At 43.6% G+C, this 16,445-nt stretch overlaps 1 protein-coding gene across 1 annotated transcript; it reads left to right on the top strand.

The window, feature by feature from the left end:
* Positions 1-1,802: 1,802 nt before the first annotated feature.
* On the top strand, positions 1,803-16,369 carry GCSAM (germinal center associated signaling and motility). Its single transcript, XM_090057805.1, has 4 exons — positions 1,803-1,945; positions 7,082-7,122; positions 11,441-11,475; positions 14,030-16,369. Exons 1-4 carry the CDS (start codon positions 1,920-1,922, stop codon positions 14,291-14,293), a joined length of 366 nt encoding a protein of 121 aa, XP_089913931.1. The 5' UTR covers positions 1,803-1,919; the 3' UTR covers positions 14,294-16,369.
* Positions 16,370-16,445: the final 76 nt, after the last annotated feature.

Raw genomic sequence — 16,445 nt, forward strand, 5'->3', positions numbered from 1 at the left:
GCAGTATCACTAGTGCTCACATGGATGAACAGCATGGGGTAGTTGTCAGAGGGTCAGATGAGCTTTGTGACATCTTGGATCCAGGTAAGCAGCAGACTTCCCAAGACAACAGATCAGATCAGCCGATGGCTCCCCTCCATCCCCACAGAAGGGAGTCTCCAACCACCACTACCTGTTGCTTCTTCTTGGTGGCAGTTGTCTTGATTCTTCCCACCTTGGTGAGCCCTGGCTGTCTTCCTCCACCAATGGAGTGTGCTCCTCCCTCTCTGTTGCTAGGACTGCATATCTGTTCTTCAGATAAACCACTGCAGGAGGAAGTGAAGATCTCTGCTTACTGCCATAAGTCACAAGCCTCCAGCTTCCACCTCTTGGGAGTCAACGCCCTCTCTCTTCTCTAGTGCTTCCTCTGCCATTTCTTCCTCCAGTCCCAGAGGTGTGCTCCAGCATCCAACTGAACTCCTCATGGCAGAAGCCTTGCCACCTCCTCCTGTAGTTCTCTTGCCCGTTTCCTGAAAGACACCACCAGAAGGCACCACTCACACCACAGGTGCTCCCTGACCTGGCTGTCACTGGAAGGAACCTCCAAACTGCAGTTTCCACAGCGCCAAACCTGCACCTGGGTAACAGTGTTGACAGTGAGTGGTCCTGCCTGGACAGACACATCACAGGTGGAAGCAGAGGCAGTGGCAGTGGCTCTGGCATTGCAACATCTTCCAGCCATTTCCCTTGGTATCTTAATCTGCCTTATCTCTCTTACTGCTCTTCTTCCAAGCACACCTTCCCTAGAGAACTCACGTGCTTACACCGTTTGCCGCCCCCGCATGCTCACTTGATCCATAAGTGAAGCAAGCTTCAAGGACCTAGAATTCGAGTTTTAGAGCAAAGGGTGTCTGTACAAAAGTTCACAGTTGTGCTAGTGTCACAGTTTGGTTCATGGTGACTTTCAGATGTATACACAAAACAAATGGTTTATTCTGGGTCACAGTTAACACTAGAAACATTTTTGCGAGCTGCTGTTTACAGTTGGTTGCCTTCATTAACAGGTGCTAATGCAACATAGCAGTGCAAACCCTAGGAAAGCCACTGCAGAGATACCTCTGACCACCTACAAAGCCACAGGCTTGCAGACGGAAACATATCCTCTAAGGGATATCTAGACAAAGCCAGTCCTCTGGTTAACCATGAACTGCTAATTTATGTTTCAGTCATTAGTGTTGCCATTTAATCTTACCAGGGTTTTTCTTTTCTTTTCTTCCACAAATATATATCATAATGTATTGGCATGTCAGATGCATGGGCTCCCTGAATTGTCACCACTGACAGATTTTGTTTCTGGCTCCTCCATGTTAGGGATCTCTTACTCTTTTTTGAAACTCTTGACATACCAGGCCAACACATAAGTGAGGAGGGATTCCATGAAATCAGACACAGGAAACAAATCTTTCAGAAAAACTCAGTAATAAAGATTCTGGCTTTTTTTTCTTTCTTTTTTTTTTGCAGTAATTTGGTCACGTTGTTTTTCAGAATAGTTGACTGATAAAGATTGTGGTTTCTGTTTATTCAGAAAATCATGGGCCTAACATTTTAGCCTTACAATCCTAGGGGGAATTCATGATACATTCCAGTCACAATTCAGTTTCTCATCACTGATATTTTTCAATTTCAAACTAGTCTCTTTCATTTCTGCATCTCAGGAAGTGACATCAATCATTGATCCCTCCCTTCTTCCTGTACAACCCCACACTTACCAAAAACTGCCTACAGTGGAGATATGCTGCATCGTATCTGAGTGTATGCAGATGATGTAATTAAATGAACCTACCTGCTTATTTGAGTTTTAGCTTGTAAAACTACTGTTACAGAATACAAGAGGAGAGGAAGACAACTAAAAGACTTAACAGAGCTGATCGCTTGGGAAGATGGGAAACTGCATCCACAAGACAAGGTAGGGCCAATATTAAGCTATGTATTTTGAAGACTGGACTGTGACACAGAGGGAAAGGATTAAAAATAAATATTTTAGGAACTAAACAAGGGTAAGTGGCACCCATGATGTGTAACCCCTTAAGGGACCAAGAAAAGTCCACTGATTAACAAAAGCTCACTAATCAAGGTGAACAAAATCATAGTAGGTATGTTTTAGGGTAGGCAGTTGCTCCAGATTTTGGCTCTGAGGATTTGGCTGGTGTGGGTATCACTCTGTTGCAGAAGTAGAGTAAACAAGGCACAAGCACAAGCTATTTACCCAGAATCACACAACAGGTCAGTGGCAAGTCCAAGAATTAACGCAGGTCTCAATGCTGTGCAAACTTTCTACATGGGAGCAATTTAGGGGTTTCATTTTATTTGAAAATTAACTGCAGTTTTACCATGATATATTTGATCTTGCTGTTCACTGTATATACCGTTTGCCTTTTCCGAACCTAATCATTCAGTAGGGTGTCACTAGGGTGTCACTCTGGAAGTCACCAGAATTCTAAAGGTTATTGGGAAGTTCCTACACACGAGCTTTCCATCTATCATCTCCCATTTCCCATTGTGGCTATTAACTTTCCAGCCTGCTGAATATTCACATCTGCGGAATGCTATCCTAGTTCAAATTTTCTGTCCTTGTACTCCATGCAGAAACTGGTGGGTTTGGTCAAATAAGATATCTCTGTACTAGATATCTGAGAAACAGATGTAGAGGACTGATAGGTATATCGTTTCCTTGACAATGGAAACAGGTTTTTTTTTGTAGTAAACGAACTGTTTCTTGCGATGCTATAGTTAGAGTGCCTTAAAAAGTTATCACTCAATGACTCACTGCCAGGTCATGTGTCTTATAGAGCTTAAACAAGCCTCTTTATTATATTTCCTAAAAATATGAACCCAAATTCATCGTTTTGTTTATTTTCAAAATCAGTGACCCCTGCAACTGGCTACAGCCCTGGGAATAACTAGAAGACTCCAAGGCAGGGCCACCTAAAAGCACTGTATGTCCTCCTTGAATATTATGCAGACAGGATAAAAACTACCAAATCAGTAAAATTGATTTTTCAAGACAGACGTAGGCTCCCAACTCGATGGCTCTGTCTATACTGCCACTTTGTTAAGCCCAAGGCCTCTATAGTAGAAAGAGGCCTATCCACTTGCTCCTGGCTCTGCTTGTGCCCAAGCTCACCATTTAAGCAATGTAGATGGCCCACAGCACTTCCAGGCTTTCTGATTAAGGTGCATAATCAAGACTTCCCAAAACTGTCTATGGTGCCTAATACCAAGCTTCAGTACACATAGAGCAGAAGGTTATTTCTTTTGGCAGTGGTCTCAGACTTGGCAGAGAAGATTTAGCTAGTCAATTAATTTCATTTTTGGGTGGGGCAAGGAAGATTATCTATCAGAGGGGAGCTAAACTCCAAATGCAGCAACACATCCCAGCTCTTGCCTATACGAGACATTGTTGCTCATGCCTGAGTGTCCACAGCACAATTTATGAACTCTGTTACAGTGACCACACCTGCCTAGTTGACTTGGTTTGCCCACTGGGGCAATTCAAATTGGTTTTGCATGTGGGAAGGAAGGAAACCAATTCTGATATGTGTATCATTCCTCCCTTAAAACCACCTTCATGCTGACAAATCCATGTGTTTCTTATACGTTCCTGTATTCCATACTGAGGAATTAACAGGAAAACCAGAGGCAATGAGACAGACTGAAGTCCTAAATCAAAAAAAGTTTTTTCCCTGGAGGAAACAATGTACTTCTGAAACCCTGAACTAGACTTTTGGGAAAGTTAATCTGTTAGGACAGGTAACTTTACCATGAACTCTATCCTAGTGCAGGCTAATTTAATCATCACCTATGATGACAAAAAGAGATACCCACTTCTGACAGGACTAGAGACTGAGCTCCCTTAGAGAAATTATATTCAGTAGATATATCTGATGTAGCAACCCTCACCATCAGTCTGCTGCATTCTTGAAAGGAAGGCCTCCTTTGCAAGGAGAAAAGGGCAAATTAATCATTTTAGTCTATTCTGTCTTCGTTACTGCACTGTCATGAATGTAGTTTGTGCCCAATTTCTAACTGAAGCAACTTTAAGATACACTGTCAGCTAAGGTCCCTGCAACATATTCACATTAAAACTGGATAGAAACCAGCTATGAAGTTATTGCACATTTTCAAACATTAAATTAGTAGCTGGTTGGCTCTTTTTATAACTGGATGACCATTTTTATTTATAGTGCAATAATTACTTTGTGCATATGCCCAGTCTAAATGTATTACACCAGTGGTCTCTAAGCTTTTTAAAGTAGGAGATCACCTTTGGCATTTATAAGCAACTTCAAGATCTATCGTGTGCCCTACCCACCCAGCAGGTAAGTCTGTGGGAACGGAAGATGAGGGCAGATCCAGGCAGAGGGAGAAAAATTTATTTGGGGGCAAGCCTTCCCAGCAGGTAAGTCTGTGGGGGAAGGGGAGAAGGAAGGGGAAAGGGCTATGGGGAGGGGTAGGGCAGATCAAGGCCCAAGCCCTAGCCCCTCTTCCTTCCTCACCACTGGGGCCTCGATCTGCCCCCCTCTCCAATGGCGGGGAGGCAGGGAGGGGAGCTGGAGCAGAGGCAGGCCCTGAACAGCTGGGGCGCGAAACTAAGCCACAAGTGGCTTGTTTGTGGGCTGCAGAGAGTGGGGGCCATGCACCTTGGCAGGGCATGGGGGGCATGTGCCCCCTGGATCTACACACTGGCCATCCTGGCTGCTGCTGCAGGCTGTGGCCAGGGCTATGCTGGGTGGCACTGGGAGCGGGGCTACGTGGGGGGCTGCAGGTACCTGAAAATTCATCATAGCTCCTGTGCCCAGTGCCTGCAGCAACCACCTAGCCCAACTGCAACACAGTGCAGCACAATCCAGAGCAGACTACCACTGTGAAAAGCATGGTGCTGCCTTCCAGCTCCAGCCCGCTCCCCCTGCAGATCCCAGGGGGATGGGGAAGACAGTATCGTGCTCTTCACAGAAGTGGTCTGCTCTGCACTGTGCTGTGCAGAGGTCAGGCTGGGCAGAAGTGCTGGGAGCAGGGGCTATGGAAAATTTTCAGTGCCTGCAACCCCCCACATAGCCCCACTCCCAGCACCACCCAGCACAGCCCTGGCCCCAGCCAACAGTGGCAACCAGCCTAGTCAGTGTGCAGTTCCAGGGGCCTATGCCCCTATGCCCCTCATTCCCCACCTTCTCTGTGGCCCCCAGATGAGCCAGGTGTAGCTTTGTCCCCCACTCCAGCTGTGCAGGGCTTGCCTCTGCTCCAGCCTCCTTCCCCGAATGCCACCTGTGTCCAGCCACTAGACTGAGCATCGTCCCTTGCCCTCCCAACAGCAGGACTCACATGGTGTCAGGCCACTTCCAGGCAGGGTTCAGCTGGGCTCAGCATGCAAAGCTCAGTCTGCAATGGCAGCAGCCTCTGCTGTGTACAGATGGGGGGGCACCTGGGACCTCTGCCAGGGTACGCACAGTGACGGGAGCCCCCCTGTGGACAAGCTGCCCAGGCTAAACCACCTGCTCAGCTGGCTGGGGCCCCACTCAACTTACCCCTGCTCTTGCTTCTACAGGACAGTCCCTGACTGTGAGGGGCCTCAGTCTGGCCTCCGTCCCTTCCCTCCCCCAGGGACTGGCCTAGTGGGCTGGGGGTGGAGTGCACACATGCATGAACATGTGCTCAGCCCCCAATCCCAGCCTGGGATTAACTTCAACAGGCTCCAAGATCTACCAGTCAATGACCACTGCATTACATGATTGACCAGTTGATTGCATAAAATATGTAACATGTGGCAGGGGCCTAATAATAAGAAGAGTTCAGCAGTTTTATGCCACCTTAACGGCTGTCTGGTCACCAGAGTAACAAATTCTATTTGGTGCTATCAGGAGAGAATATTTCTCTCCTTGTCCCTATTTTTTTTCCTTTTGATTTGCCGTCACCCAATTTATCTTCTGGGTATCCCCAAGATTATTTCTGTGGCAATATGCAGAAATATACTTCTATATTTGTCTTAACCACTTACTGCAGCGATAAGAGGCTCCTATAGTTTTGTTGGACAATATAGTAGACCTATAAACAGCTGCTAGCACAAAATTACAGCCCCCTCTGGGCAGGCTTTTAAAATTATTAGATGTTTAAATAATTAATAAACACTGCATAGACTTCATCACAGTTTTTCTTTTCATTCTTCTGGGATTGTTCCCGCACTTTTTTCCTCTTTACTTTTCCACCATTGATCTTCTTGCTTAACTCAGTTCTCAAAAGTCATAACTAACTTTCTTAGAATGAGGGTTGCACAGCAGGCCTCATTCAAAATGAAGCTGCCTTAAAAAACAAGTGCCACTTCAGTTACTCAGTAAGTGAGAACTGGCACATATCCCTCTGGACAGAAAATTATTTTTCATTTCGTAGGCAATTTTAACATTGCGACCTGCATCACATCAGGATGAGCCCAAGACCTTTGCATGTTAAAGAAAAATATAATTTTTTGCCTTTACCACCACTAGCTTTCAAAAAATATTTCTCAGCATTCAACACATATCTACCCATGCAGGAGTCTAAAAGTCTCTCTCTCACATATTCCATACCCCTTTGGTATCAATTACAGAGAGGTGGAAATCTCACTCCAACACTGAGTTTTTTTGATGAAAGATGCAACAATAATGATTCCTTATGAAATTAATCTGGTATTTGCCACTTCCTCTATCAGCTTGTTAGACAAGATTGGCTGCTTCTCCCCTTCATGGCCCCCTTCCTCCTCACCCCCCCTCAAATTGTAGCTACCACTGTGGAAGCCATGATTTGCTCCCAACTTCTTTACCTTGCTTAGACCCACCCACAGCCTTTTCTTCTTTCCTAATACTGCCATGCATCAGGAGTTAATTACAGGGGAGCAGGGACAGGCAGGAGAAATACGGAGAGAAGCACCTAGATAAAAGTGTCCCATGTCACCCTATTTTGGAGAAGAAAGAGTGAGGCATCCCTATAGAGTACAAGGATCTGGGTGAAAAGTAAATGCTGTGGGAATATTAATACCAGGCCTAACGTACATCCCCTTATTTCCATTTTCCAGGCAGGAAATCCGTGCCTTCAGGAAGAGGCAAGACAAGACAGGTAAATAGTTGCTCTTTAAGCAAAATGTGGATGTAAAGCAATGGAGGCTATGGCTCTGGTAGGTCTTCTCTGAATTGAGCTGAGCAATAGTGAAACTGGCAGGAGCACTTTGACCATTACTACTGCAATGCTTTGGTCAGAATGGCATACAACATTTTCATCATTAAATCTGACATTCAGGGTAAGGCTCTTGGGCGTTTCCTGTGCCAATCATAACAATCCACTGTGCAAACTTTCAACTCGGTAGAAGATGTAGCTTCAATTCTTCATTACAAGATGTAGTCTCATAGCTCTGGGGGAAAAAACAAAACCAATGTACTGCCTTATTTAGGATGATTTTTATGTCATTCTATACAATTTCTATTCCATTTTTGCCTACCAAGTACTCATGTCAGGCCGCCAATTTGATGTGTTTATGCTGGTGGCTTAGATGAAGAAGCATTAAGTGGCATAACTCAAATGGATTTGACATTTTATAGCTATACACGTAGCTATAGAATAGTAGTGGGAACAACTGACAGAGAAGCTGAGAAAAAGGAGGAAGCTCCATCATAAATCCTCTGCATTGGTTAACCACCAGCAGTCATATCAGTTTGAATTAGTCTTTTGCCACAGACTACAAGTTTTTTTGCAGTATATGATGACTTGCACCATTTACTAATTTATACCTTGCATGCAACTTCTATTAACAATATGGACAACTGTTGTAATTCAGTTGTATTAGTTAATATAATTCAGTTACAGAACTGATGGTGGTATTCTTTAGGCCTCAACACGAGAGCACCACAAAAATGTAGCTCCTATTTTTCAGTAAATATTTAATTGCATGGAAGTCACCTTACAACCAGATAAAATGTTCATATACAAAAGATTCATTGTGCAAGATATTCAAGGAGGAACTTCAAACTGATAAGGATCATGCGAAACTAGGGGGCAGATTTTATTGTACCATTTAGGCACGTAAATGGACTTAGGTGCCTAAGTGCAATTCTGTTCCCCACTCTCAAGACCCTGAAAAAGTTAATATAAAAAGAAGGCGAGTCCTCCTCCTGCTCTTGGATTTTTTTGTGACCCGGTTTTAAAGGCAACAGGACTGCATATTATAAAAGTAGATGCATTCATGGATTTTCAAGTCTTGAGCAGGATGGAATAGAATGACATGTAGGTGCTTCAGAGATGCCTAATGGATGGAATAGAACCTGTCCCCCAGGGCCAGTCTGTACCACCGTTTGTACATGCAGCAGTGGTGTTCTGTAACTGGCTATAACTACCCATTAGGGCTGTGCAAAAAAGCACCATTTTGTTTCAACTTCTGTTTTGCCATTTTGAAGGAACAGTGTTTCATTTTGTCATTTAATTTTGTTTCAAAACAATTCCATTTTGTTTAGTCAAAACCGTTTTACTGTGTTTTGATGTTTCGCCTATAGGCTATAGTGGAGACTCATGAAACTGCTTATAACTTTATCATTTCTTGAGTCAGACAAAAATTGCAGGGATGGTAGCCCCTTTGGAGGGCATGAAGCCTGCCATGTTTCAAGGAGATAGGTGTAAGGGAAACTGTACCTCAAGTTGGTGCCAGGCAAAACTCAGGTCACTCGCTGGCAGTGGCAGCTTTCTGTCATCCCACACACAGATCTGGAGGCCTGCACCCCCAGGAGGGCTGTGGGGTTGAGCCAGACCCCTCCCAGGGATGTGAGCCCCTGGATCTGCACTCAGGATGACAGGAGGCTGCCACTGCTGCCTGGGACCGGCTCTGGGCACAGCCCACACATAGTATCAGGAAGACTGGTGCTGCCACTGGCCCCAGGCAGCAGCAGTAGCCTCCTGTCATCCCGCACACAGATCTGAGGGCTCTGCTACCCCTAGGAGTCATCCAGCAGCACTGGGAGGGCAGGTTGAGCTCCATGAGCCTGGCAGAGCCACTCAGAGTGAAGCCCTGGCTCTCTCTGCTTCCTGCCACCGGGCTGCACTCTGAGCAGCTCCACCTGCCCCATGGAGCTCAGCCCGGTGGCAGGAGGTGGCAGGAGAGCCAGTGGCAGAGCCGCTTGGAGCACAGCCACTGCCAGGCTGAGCTCTGTGGGGCTGGCAGAGCTGCTTGGAGTGCAGCCCAGTGGCGGGAGTTGGGGGCACAACCAGGGCTGCACTCTGACTGGCTCTGCCAGCCCCATGGAGCTCAGCCCAGGAGCAGGAGGCATAGCACAGCCCTGGCTTTCCCTCATCTCCCACCATTGGGCTAAGCTCTGTGGGGCTGGTGGAGCTGGTCAGAGTGAAGCCTGGTGACGGGAGGTGTGGGAGAGCCAGGGCTGCACTCTGAGCAGCTCTGCCAGCCCCACGGAGCTCAGCCCAGTGGTGGGAGGTGGAGCACAGCCCTGGCTCTCCCCTGCCTCCTGCCACGGGGCCGCTTTGAAACTCAAAATGTTTCCAAACTTTGAAAACACTTTGAGTGCCCACACTTCATTTTGAAGCTGTTTCAAAGCCTTCCATTTTGTTTCGATTTCACTGTTTTGAGCTCAAAACGCATTGAAACAGCTTCAAAAGAAAGCACTCGTCAACATTTCATACAGCCCTACTACCCACATACAGAGTACATGGTACTACATGTAGTTGGATGCCTATGCTTTTAAAAGTGTGCATGGGTACTCGCATCAATATATTAGCATTACAATACAAATGTGTGCTAAGTATATATGTGAGTTTCAACTGTGTGTATGTATAGTAAGTGTGCACATCTGTAACTGATAACTTTTAAAATTAAAGTACAAACAGGGCACAAGTCACTGTTTTCACAATGAAACTGGAAATCCTATGGGTATGCATTTATTTAATTTACACTGGGGTTTTTAAGGACCCCAAGTCAAGTTTCAGCTCATGAAAAGAAACGTATGGTCTCTGGAGAAACTAAAAATAATTTTGCAGTCATCTAGAGTTAAATTTATACAAAACAACCCAAAGTAGTCATGCAAACATGATCACAAGACTCACAATATCTTCTATAAATCAAACACAGAAGAAGAGGAAAGATAGTCTAGAGAACAGAGCACAGCATCTAGGTTTCAGTGTAGAGTGACACTGTCTCACTTTCATGGTGATTAAATGATTTGATCCAAATCTATTTCCTTTTCTCTAGAGATGTATAACATGTCCCTATCGCAGATGCACTGAAAAAGAATTCTTTATTTTGATTACAAAAAACTACTGACTCCTCTTTATTCTGTTATAAAAGTGGCAACCCCATCCTACTGCTCACTCAGGAAGTATGTGGTAATAAATGTTTGTAAGGGCTTTGATATCTTTTGATGGCAGGTACAATAGTAACATATAGAAGCAAGCAACAGCACTGACAAAATATTAAGAACCTGATTTCAAAAGGATCTGCCATCCAAATTAGGCACCAAAATAAATATTTCTATTTGGCTTGCCAAATTCATAACGACAACAAATATTTCAAACGAGCTCTACAACAAGGAACAGCAGAGTTGTGGCAAAAGTCTAAACAGGTGGATAACCATTGTATAAACAATTCTCCAATGATATGCCAACATAATCAGAACAGGAAAGTTCCAGGAGAGAAAGACACTCCATAACCAATTGCACCATCATCACAGGAAACACTTAAGATACACACTGCAACATACAACATCGCATGGTGTAGACTATACACTACCACACATAGACATTTGATAGCAAGCTGCAGGCGGTATAAAGCTAACGCTGACCAAAGGAAAATCTTATGTCCCTAAGGATAACTAAGGGAAATGTAAATATAAATTATGTGATCTATAAATTACATAGTGTCACTGAGCAAGACAAAGGTGGAGGATATTTCTGGTATTTACCAGGGCACTCAGCTACCTGTGAAAGGTTGTGGGCTAAATCCATTTTAAGTTCAGGAACCACATGCACGTATGGGTTCTATTTGACAGTGACAAGTTTTCCTTCCCTTTCCAATCAATTTCACATAAATTGCTTCTACTTCACTGCACCTAGGGCCTGTCTCAGGCTCGGTCTCATGATGACAGCCTAAGAGTAACATGGGGGGTGGGGAAGGGTGGCTAGGCAGCTGCAGCCATTCCCGTTATTAATCACTGGTCTCTGGTGCACCCAAATATGAGATAGCTAGTGTTTGTTTTTAATCGTTGCAGCCCTGGTGTTGGGAAGGAAGCCACAGAGACACCATGAGTCTCTATCTGTCAAAACCCCATAATAAGAGAAATTCCTCCATAGTTCTCTAAACTTTTCTTCTCCTATCTTCTTGCAGTCATGATTTACCTGTGCCAAAGGCTAAACATTCATACCTGTTTTCCTTCTCTCTTCCCAGGAAAATGTCTTAGATGCGTTTCAACTGCTTCTAAGGTAATCAATGCAACTGGATATGGATAGTTTTGCTGTTTTGTACAGAGACAACCCCAAGGCATTTTAAGTTCTCTTACGTGGGAAAGAAACAAAAAAAAAGACCCACAGCAGCCTGAGGTTCAAGGCCTCTTGACTGATTTGGGCAGAGCAAGTACTTAAAGCCAGCTTTCCCACATCTGAGGTGATTGCTCTACCTACTGGGCTATTAGTTATTTGGAGACTGTGTCTCTTCCTCCACTACCCTCCACTTCCACTTCAGACAGAAATTCTGTCCTGGGCCTGGGAAATCTGAGAACAGCACTTAACAACTATTTTCCTGCAAAAAGTTTCATTTTCAGTGAACCAATATTTGTCAGTAAGTTGAAATATTGCCACCAACACTAGTAAACAGCACTTTTCCCTGGAATTCTCCAAAGTGAGTTCAAGCCTTGGAGAAAGCTTTTGGTTAAGGTCCTGGAGAGCAAGACTCTAGTGAAAGGCCAAAACATGAACCTTTCAACATGTGGCTGAGTCTTCTGCAGAAATAAGGTAATACTTTCCTTTATGAGATTCAACCACTGCAATTAGGAGAATAGCCAGACCAGTTCAAAGAGAAAGATGGGTCAAATAGATAGACTTCCATAGCAAAAGGCCTGCAGAAGAGCAGAAAAATAGCTGAACAAATATATGCTTAAACCAGGGCATCTCATCACCGTGTAATTGCAGAGTGGAATTAGGTAAACCACCTAACGTCTCATACAACACAATATAAAACAGCTGCCTACAGAGCTGAATGTATTTGATGTAAACATAGGCCTTCAAACCAAATCTTTAAATGTGTTTTCAAAATTCAAAGTGTCCAAAGTGAAGCTGCCTATGATGCTGTGGGCTGAGAAAACAGATACTTGTGGTTGTGCGTCAGACACAGAGTTTGTGCATATGGGGGAAAAGAGATACAACCACGAAGAGACTTTCTAGTGTAAGTCTTGGGTGATGGCCCAGAGCAAGGTTTGAAAGTGATACTATTGCAGGGTCTTTTGTGAAATATGAATGGTTTCCCCTGGCAGTAAATTGGGCCTGTGGATAAAAATACTGGAGTGAGACTCAGGAGTTACATTTCTGGCTCTATACCCTGCTGAGTGACCTTCACCAAGCCACTTCACCTGGGGCCTCAGTCTCTTAGCACTGTAAAACAAATTTAATGATGCTGACTCCTCATAGCAAGGTAATTTGAAATCTCTGGATGAAAAGCACATTAACTTTATTATGAAAACTTTGGATGGGTGTGTGTTCTCAGTGTAAAGAGAAACAAGTCTAGATATAACAGGGATTTTGGAGTCCGTGGCCATGTACAGATATTCAGACTTATTCTACTGGAGCAAAATACCTAAGAACAACCAGAGTTAAATTGCTTCAAGGAGAGTTTCCAGGAGAATAGATGTCTGTATGCTTTTCCCTCTGAGAGAAGCCTCAGTACAGTCCTCCAGCATCCTAGGGTACTTTGCTCCCAGTCTCTTTCTCCTCCTTTTCCAGGGAGACAGGGTGTCACTTGTGATGGACTCTACTGCTCTAGCCAAGCCAGGAGCAGAATACACCCCTTTCACAATCCTCACATTGTTCTGTAGGGGGACACAGGTTGACCCTAAGCAGTTTGGGTTAGCCAATCAGGACTGCCATGTGCACTTTTGCCAGCTGTCTCTAGGCAGACTGAAGGTTCCTGCTGAGAACAGAGATGCGAGTATAGGCCCCACTTAGCTGTGCAGATCTAAGTATGTACACCACCTTACATGACCTTTCCAGGCCTGGTTAAGTTAGGTATCCTGATAATTATCAACATGCACATAGTAATATACTTGTTGGATAGGTAGGAAAATGGACATGTTTAGTATTAATCTTTTTATCTATGATCTCATTCTCTCTTGTTCATTGTTTTTCCTATTACTCTCCACTTTTCTGACCCTTTGGGTGAGATATCTCGGACACTGGTGTAAACTTTCATGTGTGCGCAACTCAAGCAGCCTATGGAAGGGTCTAGAAATGGCATTAAGTAGTCCAATATATATATATATCAGTTACACCAATTTGGATAGCCTGCTTCCTCTTAAATAGTCACAAGCAGCATTTAAATAGTCTTCTAAGTCCACACACATCTGAAGGGCAACTTGGCTCTGCCAATTCATGGTAACTGGAAGAAAAACATTGTAGCTAGGTAAAACTACAGAGAGTGAAAAACTTAAAATATCTGACCTGGAATGAAATTCAGACTTTGGTGTTTAATGGTGCTCATTTTACCAAAACAACAAACAATCTGGAACCTGAATAACCTAAGAGCAGGTGTTCTGTCACATACTGTTGTATGTTCCCAGTTTTGTAAAACCACAATGCACATAAATCTGGGAAAAGTGCATATTTGTGAACAATTTCCATAGTTCTTAGTAGCATGCTATGTTGACTGAGACTACCACATCAAGTACAAGTAGTCTCCAGGGATAAGGGAGTCCTCACTGGCAAAACCAATTCTTTACTTTCCAGGTGCAAGAATTCTAACTCTCTCGCTCTCTCTCTCTCAAATTAGAAGAATCTCAAGGGAAAAGACTCTGACAGTGCCAGTGAGGTATGCTATGCCGTCATCATTCCTCAGAATAATCTTAAGGAAAAAGACTCTGACAATACCAGTGAGGTATGCTATACCGTCATCAATCATCAATCAATCAAGGAAAATCCCAGTGTCAACAAAAGTGCTGTTGAGATTGAATATGCACTTGTTAACATGCCTGCCAGCAAAGTGACCACCAGCAGCTTCCAGGACAATGAATATGAATATGTGATGATACCGTAGACATCCCTTTTCCTTTTAGAGGTGCTTCCTATTAAGTAGCTAATCAACTGTCTACTCAACTGTATTTCCTGTCATGCCTGCACTTCAATCAGGCCAGAGGCATCCTGTTCTTCTACAGAGTGTATAAAATAAGACAGGTCTACCTCCTAGATCCTAAGGGACGCATTTGTCCATGAAGAGTTGAACATACCTGGAAAGAAACTGATATGGTATACAAATCAATGTAAATGTTGCACACAAATGAGCAGTCCCAGTTTATACCAAGGTGGCATTTCGGTATAGCATATTAGGAGCTTCATTGCTACCGGCTGCTGAGATGTGTTTTCAAGTGGATTGCTGCATTATTCCACTTTTTAAAATTATAGATTTGAAATATGCCTTCATCTCCATGACAAGCCCTTGTATGGGCTTGTCCTGATAAAGCCTAGTAATTGAGACCCTGTGCAGTCTGTGGCTAGTTTTTAAATCTACGTATGATCCAGATCTCTGAGAAAAAGAAAGGTCTTAATGAAATTTGATCTAAATGTAACAATAACATTTCACTGACAATTGCATGAAAATAATACCATACTACCATCACTACAAGGATGGTGGAGCCTACAGAGGGACCTTATGTTGCTTCAAATGCACATATGCCAAACCCATTATTTCCTATATTGGTTCCAGTACCCCTAATGGAACTCAATTCTTTCAAATTCATTATTATGCTGCGGCACCTTATGTTATTGCAGCACTGTGCTCTTTATGATGAGGGTCTAGGAGCAAGACCTAGGGCAAGAGTAAACTGTGCAAGCTTTTTTTGCACCATTTTCTAAACATAGCCCAGTCCTTGACTCCCTGTTATTCCAGTTTGGGGTTTTCCCCAAGGCACAGGCCAATAAATAGGTGTCATTGCTGATATTAATAGAGGTATACCATCTGCAAGATGAGAGGCATTTTCTTATGCAGCTTCAGAAGGAAAAAAAACCCAGGAAAAATAAAAATCAGAGCAGTTATGCTTGGTGGCATTTGAGGACAATAATTCCTCATGTAACATTTTGGCTTCCATAAGCCATCCCATCAACATGACAGCTCAGCATTTTTAAACACATGCTAACTGATTGTAGAACATGCATTTTCATTTTATGGATGATCAGTGAAATGAAAAAGCATGCTTCTGGAAATGCTGCTGGTTCTTGTGTTCTAAATTTGCCTCAAAAGGGAAGGTAAATAAACTCCAATTTGCTTGTTGGATATCACACTCGGGAACTGTAATGCAGAGCAGAAGAGATGGGATGGTAGCGGAGGAAGCACTCTGATGGCAACCAGCTTTCCCCACAAATGTCTGGCAGCTCCTTTTCTCCAGAACTTTTGAATCCAACTCTGTGACTCTATCCTGCTGCCCTTGCCCTCACAAACCTCCTGATACTTGCCCTACTTCCCTCTCCGCTTACAACAGTAATTTGGAGCTACTCCATTCCCCAAGTATGGTAAAGGTGGTGGGGCACAAGGAGCTAGACAGAATCTTCCCTCCCTCTCCAGCACCTTTCACTAAATCCCTGGGAAGGCAACAGATAAAAATGAGCAACTGAATTTCTTCCTAGCAGTGCTGTAGAACATTCTCCCAAATTAGAAAGGGCTTAGGGCACGAAAAAATCACTATCAACAACGAGAGCCATGGGAACAAAACAGCAGAGTCTAGGCAAGGCTACTTTACACAACTCCCACTGCTTGCAGATATTCTTCATGGCATGCTGCTTTGGGAGACAATGCAACCGCTACCTTCCATTAAGGTAGAAGCAAATTTTTCCTTCCACCAGTAAATGAAATTGAAGGAAATATTGTTTTTTATATATACAAAAAATGTAATGCACTACATAAGAGTCAACACAAAATCAGGAAATGGGATGTATGATTTTTGTCAGCCACAGCCAAACTGTATGTACCAATATAGTGTCAGCAAGTCATGTGACGCATGTTAAGAGCCATGTAATCAGCTAACTTACCTTGTATTATTTACCAAATTTACCTAAAACTCACATGAGCAGACCTCAACTGGGACACTTACAGTTTTTTTTTCTAACAACTGTTCAATAGTTCTAGTTGTCTAATAACTTCATGGTTATTTTTTCACCTCAAAATCACCAGCTGGGGACAACTTTAAAATGTTAAG

Source organism: Crocodylus siamensis, chromosome 1, assembly GCF_052110815.1.
Source record: "Crocodylus siamensis isolate JL-2025a chromosome 1, ASM5211081v1, whole genome shotgun sequence".
Taxonomy (NCBI): domain Eukaryota; kingdom Metazoa; phylum Chordata; order Crocodylia; family Crocodylidae; genus Crocodylus; species Crocodylus siamensis.

Bases quoted from the DNA above. Each gene is read 5' to 3' on its own strand.
- GCSAM (XM_090057805.1), top strand. From the start codon at position 1,920: ATGGGAAACTGCATCCACAAGACAAG. The intron at 7,123-11,440 runs GTAAATAGTTGC...CTCTCTTCCCAG, and splicing joins GAAGAGGCAAGACAAGACAG to GAAAATGTCTTAGATGCGTT. The intron at 11,476-14,029 runs GTAATCAATGCA...CTCTCAAATTAG, and splicing joins GCGTTTCAACTGCTTCTAAG to AAGAATCTCAAGGGAAAAGA.